Raw genomic sequence first — 17359 nt, 5'->3', positions numbered from 1 at the left:
GGCATTCGTCACTGATCAGGGGTTATTTTGTTACAAAGTGATGCCGTTTGGGTTGAAAAATGTGCCTGCTACATTTCAGCGAATGATAAACACAGTTTTCCGCCATCAGATAGGCAGGAATGTAGAGGCTTATATCGATGACATGATAGTCAAATCCAAGCTACAGACGGATCGCCTAGCCGACCTCCGAGAAAAGTTCACCACACTCAAGTGGCACAAGGTCATGCTTAACCCTAAGAAGTGTGTCTTTGGTGTTGAGTCTGGGAAGTTTCTCGGATTTCTGACTGACTAAAGGGGGATTGAGGCTAATCCGGAAAAGGTACAGGCGGTAATTGACATGCAGTTACCCCGCACTGTAAGAGAAGTCCAAAAACTCACCGGTTGCCTGGCGGCATTAGGGAGGTTCCTCAGCCGGTCTGGCGACAAATTCCTCTATTTCTTCTAAGCAATTAGGAAGAGGTCAAGGTTTGAATGGGGAGAAGAGGCTGACGCGGCATTTCAGAAGCTCAAGCAGCATTTGCATTCTTTACCAAGGCTAATGAGCCCTCTGCCCTAGGAGGTTCTCTACATGTACCTAGCCGTCTCAGATCACTCCCTTAGTGCTGTTCTCCTTGCTGGGAGAGACGGCAATCAGCTCTCGGTGTATTTCATCAGTCATGTCCTAAGAAATGCTGAGCTCCGGTACCCTATGATTGAAAAATTTTGGTTGGCCCTCTACAAAGCAGTCAAGCAGTTGAAGCCCTACTTCCTGGCTCATCCAGTAACTGTATACACTGATCAGCCACTCAAGCGGCCAATGACCACCATAAAGTCATCCGGTAGAATGATCAAATGGGCTGTTGAAATACAAATCCTAGAGATAACTTTCGAACCCAGGCGGCCAGTGAAAGGTCAGGCGTTTGCCGACTTCATTGTTAAGATGACTAGGCCGGTGCAACCGGAAAATCCCGATCATGTTTGGAAGTTGTTTGTAGACGGTAGTTCTACAGCAAACGGCTGTGGTGCAGGCGTATTTGCCATTCTCCAGAAGGGGATAAGTTTGAATATGCACTACGGTTTAAGTTCCAAGCCTCAAATAACGAGGCAGAATATGAAGCCCTGCTAGCCGGCATACGTATGTGTAAGGCGGCTGGAGCAAGGAAAGTTGACGCCTGCTCAGACTCTCAACTGATCGTTAGCCAATACCACGGTGACTATGAAGCCACCCATCCGGCTATGATCAAATATCTGCAGGCAGTCAGGGAAGAGGCTGCGTCACTTGATGAATTCCAATTGATTCAAGTGCCACGGTCTGAAAACAATCAGGCGGATGCGCTCTCCAAATTGGCGTCATCCGCCTCCTGTGATGCGCCTAGGACAGTCTTTTGGGAAGCCATGGAAAAAATAAGCATTGAGCATGATCCCATTGGAATTTTGGACCGAAGAGCCACCTGGATGGACCCGATCCGGGCTTATCTGACAAACAGCTCTTTGCCGGATGTCCCTTCAAAAGCAGCTGCGCTCAAGAAACGAGCCCTGAGCTTTGTTATGCACCAAGGAGAACTTCTCCGGAAGGGGTACTTGCAGCCTTTTCTGAAGTGTGTGACCCCAGAAAGGGGAAAGGAAGTCTTGGAAGATCTGCACGCGGGATTTTGTGCCTCACATATAGGCGGTAGATCCCTGGCTAAAAGAGTCAGGCGGCAAGGATATTTTTGGCCCACTCTTGAGGCAGACACCCTGGATCTGGTGAAGAGGTGTGACAAGTGCCAGCGGTTTGGCCGGTTGATACATCGAGCGGCAACATACCTTACAGCTATACACAGTTCGGTCCCGTTTGCAAAATGGGGCATGGATATCTTGGGACCTTACACGTCTGCATCAGGCAGTCGACGCTACATCTTGGTAGCCGTAGACTATTTCACCAAATGGGTTGAAGTAGAGGCGGTCAAAGGCATAAAGACCAAGGATGTGATTTCCTTCATTTGGAGAAACATCATCACCCGGTTTGGGGTCCCTATGTCTATGGTCTTTGACAATGGTCCTCAATTTGAAACGCCTGTGCTCAAGGGCTGGTTAGGGGATCAAGGAATCTCCCATTGCTTTGCGTCTGTAGGCAGGCCCCAGGCAAACGGACAAGTTGAGGCCTTCAATAAGATTATCTCAGACGGCATTAAGAAAAAAGTTGAAAGGGCTAGTGGTCTATGGGCAGAAGAGTTGCCTCATGTTCTTTGGGCTATCAGAACAACTGAGAAAGGGGCAACCAGTGAAACCCCGTTCCTAATGACATACGGCACCGAGGCTGTTCTCCCTATCGAGCACTATGAGCCAACTCTTCGCATCATGCTGTATGATGAGGAGGCCAATTGGGAGGCCATGCGTCTTGCCTTGGATTCTCTTCCAGAGCGAAGGGGCAATGCCGCCTTACGACATGAGGTCTACCGTCTGAGAATGACTAGAGCCTACAACAAACGGGTACACAAGCGGCCCTTGAAAGTAGGGGACTTTGTACTCCGCAAAATGGAGGCAACCGGTAGGGCAAACGAGCAAGGCAAGCTAACCCCAAACTGGGAGGGCCCCTACCGGATTTTTGAAGAGGTTAGAGATGGCACATACAGCCTGGAAACCCCAGACGGTAGGAGGTTGCCTAGAACTTGGAATGTAGACAACTTTAAAAAGTACTACTTCTGAGAATTGTAAATCTTTTGTAATTACCGTATGATTAATGGGAAAAGCTTGGTTTATTACATTTCTGTATACCTACGCCATATCTTGTGCTTAACACAAGCGTCTTTCATCATTTAATTTCCATGCGCCATGTCTTGTGCATCACACAAGCGGCACATTTATCACTAAAAAACATCTGGTGACGCCCATACGGGTGAATTCACTGAAGAGAACATCTCCCTTCCGGGTGGTAAATTGTCTAGTGGTCATAACTCAGGCGGATATAATGAATGAAAATTAAGTTAGTTATTTCCGCCAAAATGATCCATTGCATCAAAGAATAACTGACTAGCACTCCCAAAAGTACTGCCGGTTTATTCTTTGAAAAGCAGTACCAACAGAAGCTAGCCCCAAAAAAGGCAGCCGGTACTCCCACTACATCTAGACCACAGGGTAAATATGCTTATACTAACCAAATTTTACGCAAAAGCACCCCACACACGGTTCGCTATCAATGTTAGCAAGGCCCTAAGCTTTGGGCTCCTAATGAACAAACGCAGCCGGCAACCAGGCAAAACAAAATATAAACGCTACTTAAAAACCGTGCTTTAACCGGGGCTGTACGTGTTTAAATATTAATGGTCCCTGACCGGGGGCATACGGATAGCCGCCTGGCTGAGTGCAGCTCTACCAGTCACCTATCAGGGGGCAATATTCCTAACCCCACCCCGTCTCAGGTTCACACGGCAATAGTACTTAAAGAAATTTAAAAGAAACTTGGCATAGAGCAGAATTTAAAGAAGTGCAAATAAGGAGAAATCATTCAACAAAACCGGCACAGCCGGTGAGAAAATATATATACTAATATTCAAAATAAAATACAATGGCAGAATAAGCTGACTCATCCGGCGCGATTACAAGATAATGCACGATGCGCAGGCCGGGAGGTCGTTGCTACTCTATCTGCATGGTCACCCGGTCATTCGGAGCCTGAGTCTCTTCCGGGTGTGGCGGGTCAACGGTGGGGACAGAGTCAGGAGCAACTTCATCTTGAATAGCCTCCTCGTTAGCAGCCGCCTCCAATTCCATCCTTTTGAATTCCGCCTCAACCCACTTCTCATAGGGTTCAGGCCCCGAATGACCCTCCTCCTCAGCCAGAATGGCAAGATCTGCATATTTGTAGGCGAGCTCCCAGACGTTGTAGTCTGTACTCGGATGGATAAGGGAGAACACCCTCTTCATTCTGTTCTCGCAGTCTTGCTCATTCTCCTCAATGAGCCGGCTCTGTTCTTCTTCAAGGGTGGCCTTGAAGTTATCCTTTGCAGCAGCCGCATCTTTTTTCAGGCGGTCATTCTCTTTTCGCAGGTTGTCGCTGGCCTTCTCCGCCAGATCCAACCGCTTAAGGGGCTCCTCATGATCCTTGAGCTCCTTCTCGGCATTGTCTAGCGCCGTCTGAAGATTGTCAAATTTGACCTTGGACTCATTGAGGGCCTTTTGGAGGGTTTTGACCTGGTCCGCCTGTCGCATGATTATAGATTTAGTTTCTAAGTCATGCACAATCATTGAATATTCAGCAACATTATGTGTGTCATCCGCAGACCGTTTGGCTCTCCTTACCTCTTCCTGTTTGCGTATGTAGGCCTTTTTGGGCCCTTCCACGCGCAGCAGTGCCTGCAACAATACAACCGGTGTCAGTAGAAAAAAACGGATGTGCAAACATCAAATAAAATGCCGGGTGGGCACTTCAAGCTTACATCAGCTAGCTCGACCATTACACGGTCGGCATTGAAGGTGTTGATCCCAGGGATCGCCTCCTTCTCGTCCCGGGGGACGGCTTTCAGCATGACCCAGGCATACTGAGCTGCATCCGGCCAGCGGGGGGAATTATCTACACCAGGAACAGCAGTGAGAAAGCTGCATATGCTGCGCCTATGGATTGCCGGCTGATTGGAGAATCTCCCGGCTGAGACTGAGAATAAGACTTAACCTGCATGGGCAGGTCAAGCAGCGTGAGGTTGAAAGGATTTGTACCTTGTTGTTGGAGACCTCTCTGGCCTCCGTCAGTTGATGGACCGGTTGTGGTCCTTGTTGGTGTGACCTCTTTTGAGGCCACAACTTCAGCAGTAGACCCGCTTGGGGTCTTTATTGATTTACCGCCGGTAGAGTGCCGGACGGTGGATGTGGTTTTCTGCACCTTAGATGCAGGTTCCACTACAGTCGGCCTCGGCCGAATATACTTCTGTAGGGAGCGGGGAGCTTTGCTCCAATCCTGAAACGAAGCAACAAAGGGTCAGACGGAAAAACGAGCAAAATACAGAAGTAAAGCAAATAAGTCAAAGATAAGTCAGACGGTCTAACCTTCTTAGCCGCCTGCGCAGCAAGCTTTTTCTCCAGATTCTCCATACGGATGTCTGAAGCCTTCTTGGCAGGCGTTTTTTCTGTTGTCAACATGTCCTTTGCTTCTTCTGCAAAACACAAATCAAATACGTTCGGTCAAGATCAGAACAATAACAGACAAGCATTGTAATCAAAGGAAAATTGTCAGCCGGCGTAAGTTAGCCAGCTGAGGCCCTTAACCTACGTTTTTCGAACATACTGCTAAGTCTACAGGTGGACAAAAAAGCTTCGTCCCTTAGAAAGTCATGTTTAGGCACCAAGTTTCTGGGCACCCTTATTATCTCTCCGGTTGAGAGGGTGGAAGGGACAAGCTCAAAAAAGCCGGAGTCCAGTATTGCTTCTTCATCCTCCTCCGGCACTGGGGGCATCCGGCATTTCTGCCCCAAAAGTTCAGGTTTTCGGTTGTATGTCCGGAACTCTCTATTCTCCTCTTCGGTTGGAGCCTTGACCAAATAGAAGCGGTTCTTCCAGTCCGACTACTTAGACGGTTTGTTGAGAGTCATGAGGTACTGGGGGTAAGTGGTCAGGGTATACCAGGCTCTCCATCCGCCTGGGCTGCTACTCAAGTAGTGCATATGGGAAAAAGCTTCCCAGCTGGGGTTCAGATCCTGCATTTCGCAGGCCGCAATGTACCCAAGAATATTCACCCAGGAGTTGGGGGTGAGTTGCCAGACGCCCAGGCCATACCCCCTGAGTATGGCCTTTATTGTGTCATGAAGAGGGAAGCGGAGCCTCGCCAAGAATGCCGCCTCGTAGCAGCCAAACCAGCCATTTACGTTGCGCTGGTCATCCTCCCAGGCAATTGTCCCCTTCTCAGGAGGGACCGCCAGTCTATATCCAGTCCCAAGGGGCCGTTTGAGGACAAAATCTGCCAAGTTATTCCGCATAATGGCCCTATCTTTGGCAGAGACGGTGATCATCAAGGGGTCACCCTTAGTTTGCCAGGAGGGTCTCTCCTCCTCCTCACTATTGACGGATGGTGTTAGATAGCTACTGCTGCTCTCCACAGGTCCGAGTGCAGAGCCGGAAGCAGAGGAGGAGGCCTCCTGGGATGAGTTTTTTCGCTCCCTCGCATCAGAAACAGAGGCGGCTTCCTCACCGCCTCCCTGATCAGAGCCTAGAATGCCATCACTAGGCGTACTAGGGGCACCTCCGGGAGATCCCATAGCCGCCTCAGTCGGGGCCCTCTCATCAGGCGGTAACTCGTCAGAGCCCCCGCCTCTGTAATTAGGGTCAACAGCCGTCTTCCTGGTTCTGGCCATTGTGTCCTGCATAGACACGAAGACGGTCGGATTGGGAGATAAACAAGGCAAATCTCGGAGTCTATAGGCGGTATTTCCAGTCCAATACTCAACCGTACTAACGGACCGGCTGGTCTCATTATTATGTTCCGGATGGGGGTATAAAGGGTCCATCTAACTATGGGACAAATGAATGGGGAAACAAACAAAAGACTCAAGCGTAAATACATGGAAGAGCTAGAAAGAATAGAGGCGGTACCTAAAAGAAAGAGGGAGAAAACCGCTTGGTCACTGGGAATTTCTTGGGATTGCTTGCGAAGACACAGGCGTCTCTTGAACCGCTAGTGTTGTTTAAAGTGCAGATGCAAATTCAGCTTGCTATCAAACCCCCCCCCCCCCCCCGACGGTTATAAACCGGATGCTCACACGGAAACTATCTCAGAAATGCTCTCAACACCGGCTGCTCTCGAAAATCGAAAATTCTCCAAATTTGTAAATAAGGGCTTGGGGAGGGGACTTGGCTATTTATAGACTCCTCTTCAGAAGGCGAAGAGTCCTGAATCTTCACCTTCTGCTTCTCCCGCCTTTTCACCCAAACAGCCAGAATCCAGGAGATTCAAAAAAAAAAAAAAAAAAAAAAGAGGGAGAGAGAGATCTTCACAGGTGCCACGTGGCACAGCCATGTCAGCACCTGTGAGGGGCAAATGTTTAGGGTAAAAATACCCTAGACACGTGGCCCAATGGGCTGGTGACACGTGGCGTCCCTACTACATTTTTTATCTAATGCAACGGTACAAAAATAGCTAATACAACGGCTAATTTCATACCGTTGTATTAGACTAGGCTAATCCGTTGTATTACACTAAAACAAGGCTAATACAACGGTTTATACTAACCGTTGTATTAGATAAACTAATCCATTGTATTAGATGAACTAATACAACGGATTATTCTTCTAACACAAAGGATAGTGTTCCCAAATCTTTTTTCTATTTTTCAGTTGGAGCTAATCCAATGGATCAGTTGAGCTAATCCAACGGATCAGCCCCAAAAAATAAAAAAAGATTAAGACCTAATACAACGGATGAGTAAAAAAAAAACAAAAGAAAAAAAACCGAGAAATGCTGAAATATTAAAGCCAAAAATGAAATTGAAACCCCATTTCCCAAACTTCTCAGCTCAGTCTTCCTTCGTTCTCCTCCCTCAACTCGCCGCTGCTCCTTCCTTCGTTCTCCTCCCTCGCCACCGCTGCGTCGTCTCCTACCTCGCCGTTTCGTTCTGCTGTGCTCGAATCTCTATCTAAGGTAGGTATACCTTGAATTTTCGTCTACCAATTATGGATTTGTTGATTTTGTTTTGTATTTAGTGTTAGATTAAACCTTGCATGTGGCTGATTGCTCGAATCTTTGGATTTCGATTTATTGATTTGTTCGAATGTTGCATGTGGCTGATTGCTTGCTTGAGGGTGGTTGTTGGGGGTGGTTTTTCGATTTATGAACCCTAATTTTTGTTGGGGGTTTATTTGGGAATACTTGATTTCCACTTAGGATTTGTCAGTGTTACTTCCCTCGCTTATATATATAGCGAAAACAAAGGTGCTGCCAATAAATTAAATTGCATAATCTATCTAGTATCTACACACTAGTAATATTGTAAAACTTATCTAATTTCAAGACAATGCAGGGCAATATCAAAACACATAAATAAATCTTACTGCAATCTAAAGACATAACACACAAGACGTACTACTACTGAAGTAAAAATTTCCCTTTGTGAATCATGGACTGATATAGGATCTGCATAAACCTTCTGTTAGCCGTTTCAGATTCTGAGGTGGTGGTGCTGCTAGTGCTTGGGGGATCCTTTGGGGCTAATTCTATGAACATTGCTCTATTTAATATATACTTTCAAATGTTGGAGCAGCGGCCAAATTTGCATATTATCTGGGAGACTGGTGTGGAGTCATTTGATGAGATGGAGAGTCTTGTTCGAAACCATTTCCGATTAGTTTTAGCACCGTGAGTTTTTGCTTCTAATTTCATCTTTAATTTCACTTTTATGCTGTGCCATTATTGTTTTGGGAGGTTATTGTGTTTAAGATTTGGTTGGATTTAATTTATTTTCACTGTTATTAGGAATGAGAATTTCACTTAGTTGTTACTTTCAAATGTTTTCAGTCCATTACTTATGGTTAATCATGGAAAATATTTATGCTATTTAACTTGTTTTGTTATAATTTCTACCAGAAGTCAAGTTTAACAAACAATTGAATGTTTTGGCATTATGATTAGTTTCATTCATTGTAATTGAATCTGCTAAAGGCTTCATTATTAGGCATGTGACTCTGCAAGTAGTTTAAGCTAGCTTTGATTTCTTTAGTAGCAGACCATGTGCCTTGTGCTCAATTCTATGTTTCAGCAAGTAATAATTAGGCGTTTACTATTGCTTCCCTTATTTTGATATACCTAGCATGCTTATTTACACGAAGTCAATATAAATCCATGGGCAGATTCAAGATCCCTAGTCAAGCAGCATTACCTTTTCACATGCAACTTCAAGGAGAATCTCTTGTCTAGTGTCTAATACAATAGGTTACATTTTCCAATTTTTGTTCTACTAATACAATGTAGAGCTTTCTGTCATTAGATGCTTAAAGAAATGTGTTTCGTGCAATAGGTTCTTTAATTTTAAGAAGAAAATATGATCAGATTTTATTTCTAGTGAGAATGTGATATCCTATACTTAACCATGCAGAACCTCTGTTTGCATCTTAAGGACTTATGTACTCACTGTGGAGCAAGATTATTGACATATTCCGTGTTCAATCAGCTAATTTTACTTATATTTTCTGCATTTTGATCCTTTTTTTTTATTTATCGTTTGACTTTTGCATTTCATTGTTGCTTGTTTATTGATCGGATTGGATTGTTGTTTATTTCTATCAATCGTTTTTTTTTGTTTAATGCTGTATTTTTTTGGACATGTATTTTGGCCTTCTACTTATGAAATCTGATACATCAATTTCTTGGTTACAAACTTCTTAGCCCCTGCACATATTCTTGTAAACAAACCACTATCTACGTTCCGGTTCATAACCTTCTTAGCCTCTTCACACGTATCCTCGAATCGAATCTCATACATTCCCACCACCAGTGGTACCAATGACTTCTGCCTAAGCAAAAGATATGTCATGTAATCTGAAACTTGCTTACAGAAATTAGGATAGTTTGTACCTCGAACACTGTCATCAGCAGTCCAGTAGCATATATCAGTGGCAATTACTACAAAACCCATTGTTTTTCGACGCAGTCAACAAAGCGTCAGTGGAAAATTGGATTCCCGTGTTTTTTCGACGCTTTTCAGCGTCCTCACTTATTGTTGACCCAAATAAGCGTCCTGAATATTAATCACGTGATAAGCACATGTAGCTTGCGAACTTGAACTAAATTGGGGGAAAAGCCGGAAAACATCAAAACCGTTCCTTTTACTCTCCAATAACTAAACCTTAGCCTTCACTAAAATTCTCTCATCAATTCATCGCTCTCCAAAATTGCAGACCCAGCAACAAACTAAACTGGAAGAAGCTCTTTGATTTCATCATATTTGGTATACATTCTAATTGTTTTTCGGTATTTTCTCCTTTCTCTTTAGATTTTAATTTCAAGGGTTTTTGTTTTTATGTTTATTTTGTTATTTTGATTTTTTCTGGTTTTTTGTTTTTTAATTCGGTGAATTGGGCTTTAAATTGTAGAAAATTCCTTATTTGGTTGTCAATTTCTAGTAATCTTGATGATAAATTTGATAATATATCATTCGTATTCCTCTGTCAAATCAATTGTTTCTCTAATTCCCTCTCTTTTGCATGATCTTTTAGATCTACCACAAATTGAGGAAACAAAATTGATGATTATTTCAATAATCTATCTTAATTTTTTCGACAGCCTAATTCAAGTATGTTTTTCTCTCCCTATAAAGTATCAATTTTAGGGGCTTTTTTCCCCATCTATTACATGTTTCGATTGGTAATTAAGTGTTTCTCTTTGTTTAATTTCGTTTTCAAATATGTATTTGCTGATATGTTTCAAATTTATATTCATTCTTTTCAAGAATTTAGGGGATTTCATGACAAGGTATATACATTCCTTTCTAGTTCATACGTTAATTAGTTTTCTGCATTTTTATTTTTGAAATAAATGAATATACTATGTATTGGTTTTTCTTTAAATAGGTCTATGATTTTCGTTTATATGAGTTTGCACTACTTGAAATTAATGGATCTTTGAACAAAAGATATTTCTTATCAAATTATTTGTGGGAATGTTTTTAAATTTCAGGATCATACTTACAGTAGTAAGATTTGCATAGTATCTCTTAGCTAATTTATCATAATTATCAACCTTTCGAATCTTATAATGAAAAGTCTAACCCAAAAATTCCCCACTTAACATGTATCGTTGTAAAAGACTGAACCCACTCTGTAAAAAATACTTTGGTTGTAACTGAACATATAATTTTAAATAGGTTTAGGAGGGCTATGAATGTATTGATGTTTAAATTTTTTCTTGCATTGTATGATGCAAAAAGCTTTACACCCTTGTAATTTGATTAATCATTTGTACAAAGAATGATTTTAGGATAAGAAAATGAATCAGGTTCTTTAAAGAGAAATGTACTTTCCTGTTTCATCTTCTTTTCCTTTATATTTTTCCTTCTGTTTTTTAAATCCATGATTCTTAGTTGTCAATATTTGTTTTTCATTATAGGGTCTTTGTATCGTATCAGCTTGCATTATAACCCAATGACCCCATCCTAATCACTAGATAACTATGTTGAACCTTGTTAAAATCTTTGGAGTATACGAAGGTTCTTCAACTCAAGATTACAAATTAGGTTGATTAAATTGTAGTACATAATTAGATACCTATTAATTATTTTTAGGATGCACAACTTTTACATATCCATATCCAGAGTGTTCTTGTTGTTGTATCTGACTTTGAGGCATGTATATATATATATATATATATATATATATATATATATATATATATATATATATATATATATATATATATACTTTTTTTTTTTTTTTTCCTTTTTTCCCTGGTGGTATTAGAGTAGTGTATAAATTATAAGAATATTGATTTTGTGTGTTGGGTTTGGGGGGAGGGGGTACAGTAGAGTTTTGGGTGAAGGTGCTGTATTGAGACTTAGCTTTGGGACTTTGGGAGTGGGTACATGGGGAAGTTTTAGTGAATTCGTTCAATTGTTAGATGGGTAAAAAGCTTAACAGTATGTGATACTAGTATCTACACTTACAAGTACTGAAATAATGAAGTTTAAAAGAAAGTGGTGAGGGATGAATTATAAAAAAAAAACTTAAAAAAAAAAATATATATATATAAGCAGTTTGACAAGCTAATAGTGCTTATTGAAGTGGATGTGTGGTTTCATAGCAAACAAATTGACCATATTGTTTTTTCATCTAGATTCATTTACAATTTGGGTGAAGTAAGGAATGAATTTGGCTATATGTTGTAGCAAGACTATTGATATATGCTAATCCCCAATTTATTTCAAATGTTATAAAGCTTTTTTGAATTGAGCTGTTAATGGATCAAGAAGCTATGAATATTTCTGGTGGAAAATTGCAAAGACTTGCATTAGATTTTTGCTTAGGCAAGGTAAACCTTTTTTATTGACGCATGTGGATTGCATTTAACTATTTTTTTTCCCTTTTGGACAGAGTTAGCTCTCTAGATATCACATGGATGGTCCCATCTAATATCAGCCTAGGACTAACAAGTTGTCCACTGAGGACTGGGAGCATAAATCTGTACGAATGAACGAACTTATTTACTTAGATGATTAATTTTGTTCAAAGACAGGTTTGCTCATCTACACTAGCAATATTAGATTTGTCATCCAATTTATTCTGTTTTGAAATATATTTTTTTGCTCGTCTTAAATTTTTGGAAACTCAAGTTTTGGGGCTAGGATGAGAGTCACTATCAATAAAGCAACTAAACATCTTAGTTCTCATTTCCAGGAGTATCTTTCTGAATTTAGGGATTCCTTATTGTTGTTTAATTAAGTTAAACACTATTATTATTCATGAAGTATCTTACTAAAGAGTGGTTAGGACATATATAGTCTGGTGGAGACTAATTGATGAAAATAGGCATTTATGATACCATGTGAGACCCTCAATTTATGAGGTGAAACCTTAGAATTCCACTCAGCTCTGGACTCCAGTGATATGTATAAAGGTATTCTGATTACTTATAGCATCATATGGCATTTGAAATGGAAGACAGTACAGTACAGTTATTCTGCTGCTGCCTGCCTGCCTCTGCTGCTGCTGCTGCCTGCCTCCTGCTGCTGCTACCTGCCTGCTGCTGCCTGCCTGCCTGCCTGCCTGCTGCTGCTGTGTGCTGCGTTGTGTGATGTTGTGTCGTGTTGTTGTGTTGTTGTGCGTTGTGTTTTGTTGTGTGTTCGTGTTGTTGTGCGTCATTTAATTTCCCCAATTGGTGTTGTTATTGTTGTTGTTACGTTGTTGGTGTTGTGGCTTATGCATTACTTGTTTTAGCTTTTGTTTGGCTTATATGCATTATATTATTTGTTACTTGTCCCTAATGTTGAATTATATACATTACTTGTCCTGATATATTATTATTATTATTATTATTTTTACATGTAGGTCCTTGATGACGATGAGCTACCCCGGGATGAATGAAGTACGGACTAATGTTGATTTTATGTATCTATTGCAAGTACTAATTTTATTTCAAACGATTGTTAATTAATTAGTGAACTTTCATTTATAATTAGTTAGTATCGACACTTCGTCTATTTTGTAATGCAATGAATATATTATATACACTTCGTTTATTTTTAATTATAAATATACTAATATAATTTATATTATTATATATTATACCTTTTAGATTTAAACTAATTAATTATATATAATATATATATATTGGTATAATATATAATTATATATTCCAAAAAAAATATTAAGAAAATTACCTAATACAACGATTTTCAAAAAAAAAAAAAAAAAAAAAAAGGTCTAATACAACGGATTAAAAAAAAAAAAAAAAAGATTTAATCCGTTGGATTAGGTCCAATTATTCCCAAAAACAAAAAAAGGGAACCTAATACAACGGATTGCTCAATCCGTTGGATTAGGTCACTTTTGCCGTTGTATTAGACCTAATCCAACCCCACCAAATCTGACGGTTGCTAGCCGTTGTATTAGGTCTAATACAACAGTTTTTGACACCTAATACAACGGAAAAAGCCGTTGTATTAGCTCTTAAATGTAGTAGTGCGTATCGCCATTAGTCAACAGGGCTCCAATCCCCCGTTGACACGTGTCCTTGGAACCCTACATGGGGGACTTGTCTGTCCCACTATAAATAGTGGGACAAACCTCATTAATAGGACATTAAAAAATACAAACACTATTACCGAGAAATATTAATTGCGGAATTCTCCCAATCAGCGAGAAGAACTTCACCTTTTCCGTACTTTTTCCTCTTGTACGTATACTAACTTGATCGTCGGAGGCGGAGCTCCTACCAATCGGAGTCTTCGTGATCTTGCAGGTACAGGCATCGGCAGCTCAGTCTTGGAATCGTAACTCTCCCGCAGGACACCTCAGAAAACCCCGAAACAATTATTGCAAAAATAATTGTGCCTCTTCTCTTTTCCACTTCTACACACTTCCTAAATCTTTGCATTTTCTCTCTCCAAAAAATCCTCAAAGTGATTCAATCTTTTTGAATTCTTCTAGCACTTCGAGCTTTTTCAACTAATTCCAGCCAATTTCACCAGGTAACTCTTGTACTTCGACTTAATTTCTTTTCAATTTGTTGCTTGCGTATGTCTGGTAAGCCGAATTTGCCTCAGCGAACTAGGTTTTCGTTTAGGGTTTTGGAAAGAGGGGAGAGTAAAGTTGTTGGCGATATGGCGGACAATATAATGATGATCACCAAGTGACCTTGCAGAGGAAGATGTGGCGTCCTTTGTCGCTTTGGTAGGGATGCCGGAATGTGCACATCGTATTGTACGAGTACCCTTTTAGGTTGGGGTACACCTTTCAATTTGGTCCCTGCCGCGATCTTTGATGGGAGTCTTGGACCTAAGTCTAGGGCAAGTGATGCCTCAATTTTAGACGATAGCTCACGTCATCGAAAAAGTGACCAAAGATTGGAAGGAGCCATACGACCTGTCAGATTTAATTTACGCTTATAAATTGCAAATTACTAAGAAGAATAGGTGTACCTTGATACTAAAGAGAGGACACCTTGCTCTGGTGGAGAAAGCTGGGAAGGTGAATGATCGCAGTTGGAAGCGCGTTATTTGTTTGTTGACAAGGAGTCTTTAGGGGAAGACGCGTGCTGGATTCGTTGTGGTTTGCTTTGTTGACATGTGTTCTTATGGCTTGCTTTGTTGCAGAAATTGACGTCGCCGTCGTGACTCCTGGGAGGAAAAGTTTGCGCAAAGTGGAGGTTGTGCTAAGCATTGCTAAGGAATATTGAACATTTGTGCGCCCCGTCGCAGTTGAAGAGGTTGAGGAAGAAGAAGGCGGTGAACAAGAGATGGCGTCTGGTAAGTTGGTTGTGCTTCACTTGTTTTATTTTTTATTTTGTTGCTTCTTGTTTTGACGTGCGTTGTTCTTTTAGAGGCACAATCTGGGAAGACCAAGAGAACTGCGATGTCTTTCAATGAGATGGTGGAACACGCAACGAAGAAGAAGAAACAAACTGTTTATGATTAGTCGGACATCAAGGTTTTGGACGTCAAGCCTCTCCAGATACGTACCTCTCCTCGTGCTAAGGAGATACCACCCAAGGCACCTAAGGATTCTGATTACATGGTACGCGTACCAGCTAATTTCCTCTCAGGTACATCTATGTCGTCCTCCCTTTGGCCTTCTGCTGAGAAGTTGTTGTTTCCTGGTGCTGAAAAACGTTTAGAGAAAATGACGCCATCTAGTATCATTAGTGAAGCGGTGTCGCTTCAGCTCAATGTAATTTCCCATTTAGCCTTTGCTCTTTCTTCTTGTATGACGTCATGTCGTGCGACCTCTAACTATCTCTTGTACAGGCTTTGCAGGATCTAGTGGCGGTGCGAGGTCACTTCATTTCTGGGGAGAAGGAAATGAACTATCTTCGTGCTACTGTTAGCACTATCAACTGCTGAGGGGGAGGCGACCAAGTTAAAGAAGGCTTTAGGAGAGAAGTTGAAGCAGATTTCTGAGTTGAATGCTTTATTAGAAGAGAAGGGCAAGCAGGTATCTGAGCTGGAGGCATCCATAGCTGAAGTTTGTGAGGATACGCAAAACTCCAAGTGCCTTGACCAACTGACTGCTCGTGCCAAATTGCTGAAGCGTTTCCTCGACGGTTGTCTGATCACTAAAGATGCTTAGAAGGAGGTGGATGTTTTCCTGGTGTCTTTGGGTACTGCGACGAATCTGGCTTCAGATATTAAGGCTCCTAGTGAGGATGACCGTTCTACTGCGGACTCATTGGAAAAGGTTGATGATGCAGCTTTCGGTGCAAAGACCATCGAGGCTACTACAGAAGTTGATGCCCCTGCAGATGTTAGGCTCCATGCTGGTGATACTTCTGCAAATATTGGCGTCAATGCTGATGATGCTTGACTTTTGTTGTCTCTGCCTTTTGTCGTACTGTTGAACTTTCTGCTGCCTTGAACTATTTCTATTTTTGCGTACTCTTTACTGGTCGTCATGGGACGATCAGGTTCATTTCCTGCTTTTTAAGTACTTTGAACAATCTTCTAGCGCTGTATTTTTACTAGCTGTCGTGGAACAGTCAGTCTTTTTTGCAAACTTTGTGAATCCTGCAAAAACTTTGTGCTATGCATAAAAAATGTCGTGTGTTTTATTACTTTGAATATCATGCGTACAACCTTTGTGAAAAGAATACAAAATTTAAACGAACTTAGGAAGTTTTTCTAAGTGCGAATTTCATGAATTTCGCTATGCTTTCAACTGCTACACTTAGTAACTTTGATACTTAGGCAAAAACTTGAAAACACTTTAGTACGTATGTAATACGTGGGTGGGTGTTGCCCCCAATATCTGATGTCGTACGTCAATTGGCCAAGAGTTGATGTCGATAGTAAGATATTCTTTTTCCATGGCAGTAAGTTATCTCTGGTCGCGACTGACGTTCTATCGTGTCTCGTCCAAATCTGGCGTTTGAAGCCCTTGCGTTTTCTGCAAAGCAAGCGTTAGGACTTGGTTGTTGGCGTTTTTGCCAACGGACCTCCGATGCCTAAGTCAGTACCCGTTGTCCAAAATGTAAAATTAAAAAATAACTTTAAGACTTAAGATCGGGCGTTGTACCTTAGGTCTTTACCAAAAAATGGTAAAGTTTAAGATGCGTCGCGTTCCAGCTTCGAGGAACGATCTTACCTTCTTTGGACATAAGTCTGTATGCCTCTTTACCAGCGACGTCGAGGATCTGGTAGGGTCCTTCCCACGTCGGACCTAATTTGTCGTTTGTCGGATCTTTGGTGTTTTGGAAGACTTTTCTTAACACCCAATCTTCTACTTTGAATACTTTGGCTTTAACGTTCTTGTTAAAAGTTCGTGCAACAATTTATTGTTGCGCTACCATTCTGACGTACGCTGCTTCCCTTAGCTCTTTAGATGTGTCATGGTCGGCCGACAGTTCTATGTTGTTTTGATCTGTCGTCATGAGACCGTATCTTGCTGTTCGGATGCGTACTTCAGATGGTAAGACTGATTCACACCTATATACAAGGGAGAACGGGGTTTGTCTAATCGACGTCCTAGGGGTTGTCCTGTTCGCCCATAGGACCAACGAGAGTTCTTCAGCCCACTTTCCTTTGGCTGACTTGAGTCGCTTCTTTAAGGATTGGATGATGTTTTATTGCTCGACTCGACTTGACCATTGGCTTGAGGGTATCTTGGTGTGGACATGCAAAGTTTGATATTCCATTTCTCGCAAAGTCGTCTTGTTTGTCACTTATGAATTGTGATTCGTTGTCACAAACGATCTCGGAGGGGATTCCAAACCTGC

General features: G+C 41.6%; 1 protein-coding gene and 1 long non-coding RNA gene across 13 annotated transcripts; both read left to right on the top strand.

Moving 5' to 3' along the window:
• The first annotated feature begins 7083 nt into the window (after nt 1–7083).
• On the top strand, nt 7084–13176 carry LOC110685187. Of its 11 annotated transcripts, XR_002503945.1 has the most exons (6): nt 7091–7585; nt 8098–8299; nt 9838–9887; nt 10156–10232; nt 12025–12166; nt 12979–13176. XR_002503945.1 is itself a non-coding variant. In XM_021861660.1 (5 exons), exons 2-5 carry the CDS (start codon nt 8160–8162, stop codon nt 13012–13014), a joined length of 303 nt encoding a protein of 100 aa, XP_021717352.1. In that variant the 5' UTR covers nt 7084–7585; nt 8098–8159; the 3' UTR covers nt 13015–13176. The 11 variants fall into 11 exon arrangements, 1 of the variants encoding a protein (XP_021717352.1); XM_021861660.1 differs by lacking the exon at nt 12025–12166 and having other exon boundaries at nt 7084–7585; XR_002503950.1 differs by lacking the exon at nt 9838–9887 and having other exon boundaries at nt 7095–7585; nt 8205–8299.
• Nucleotides 13177–13432: 256 nt separating this feature from the next.
• Nucleotides 13433–16277, top strand: LOC110685186. Of its 2 annotated transcripts, XR_002503943.1 has the most exons (4): nt 13433–14120; nt 14745–14897; nt 14972–15318; nt 15396–16276. It is a non-coding gene; the product is annotated as an uncharacterized LOC110685186 (long non-coding RNA). The 2 variants fall into 2 exon arrangements; XR_002503942.1 differs by having other exon boundaries at nt 14745–15318; nt 15396–16277.
• The last annotated feature ends 1082 nt before the right edge of the window (nt 16278–17359 follow it).

This window comes from Chenopodium quinoa, unplaced genomic scaffold (assembly GCF_001683475.1).
Source record: "Chenopodium quinoa cultivar QQ74 unplaced genomic scaffold, ASM168347v1, whole genome shotgun sequence".
NCBI lineage: Eukaryota > Viridiplantae > Streptophyta > Magnoliopsida > Caryophyllales > Amaranthaceae > Chenopodium > Chenopodium quinoa.
Note: the sequence above shows the minus strand (reverse complement) of the source record. Positions and strands in the feature narration are given on the sequence as shown.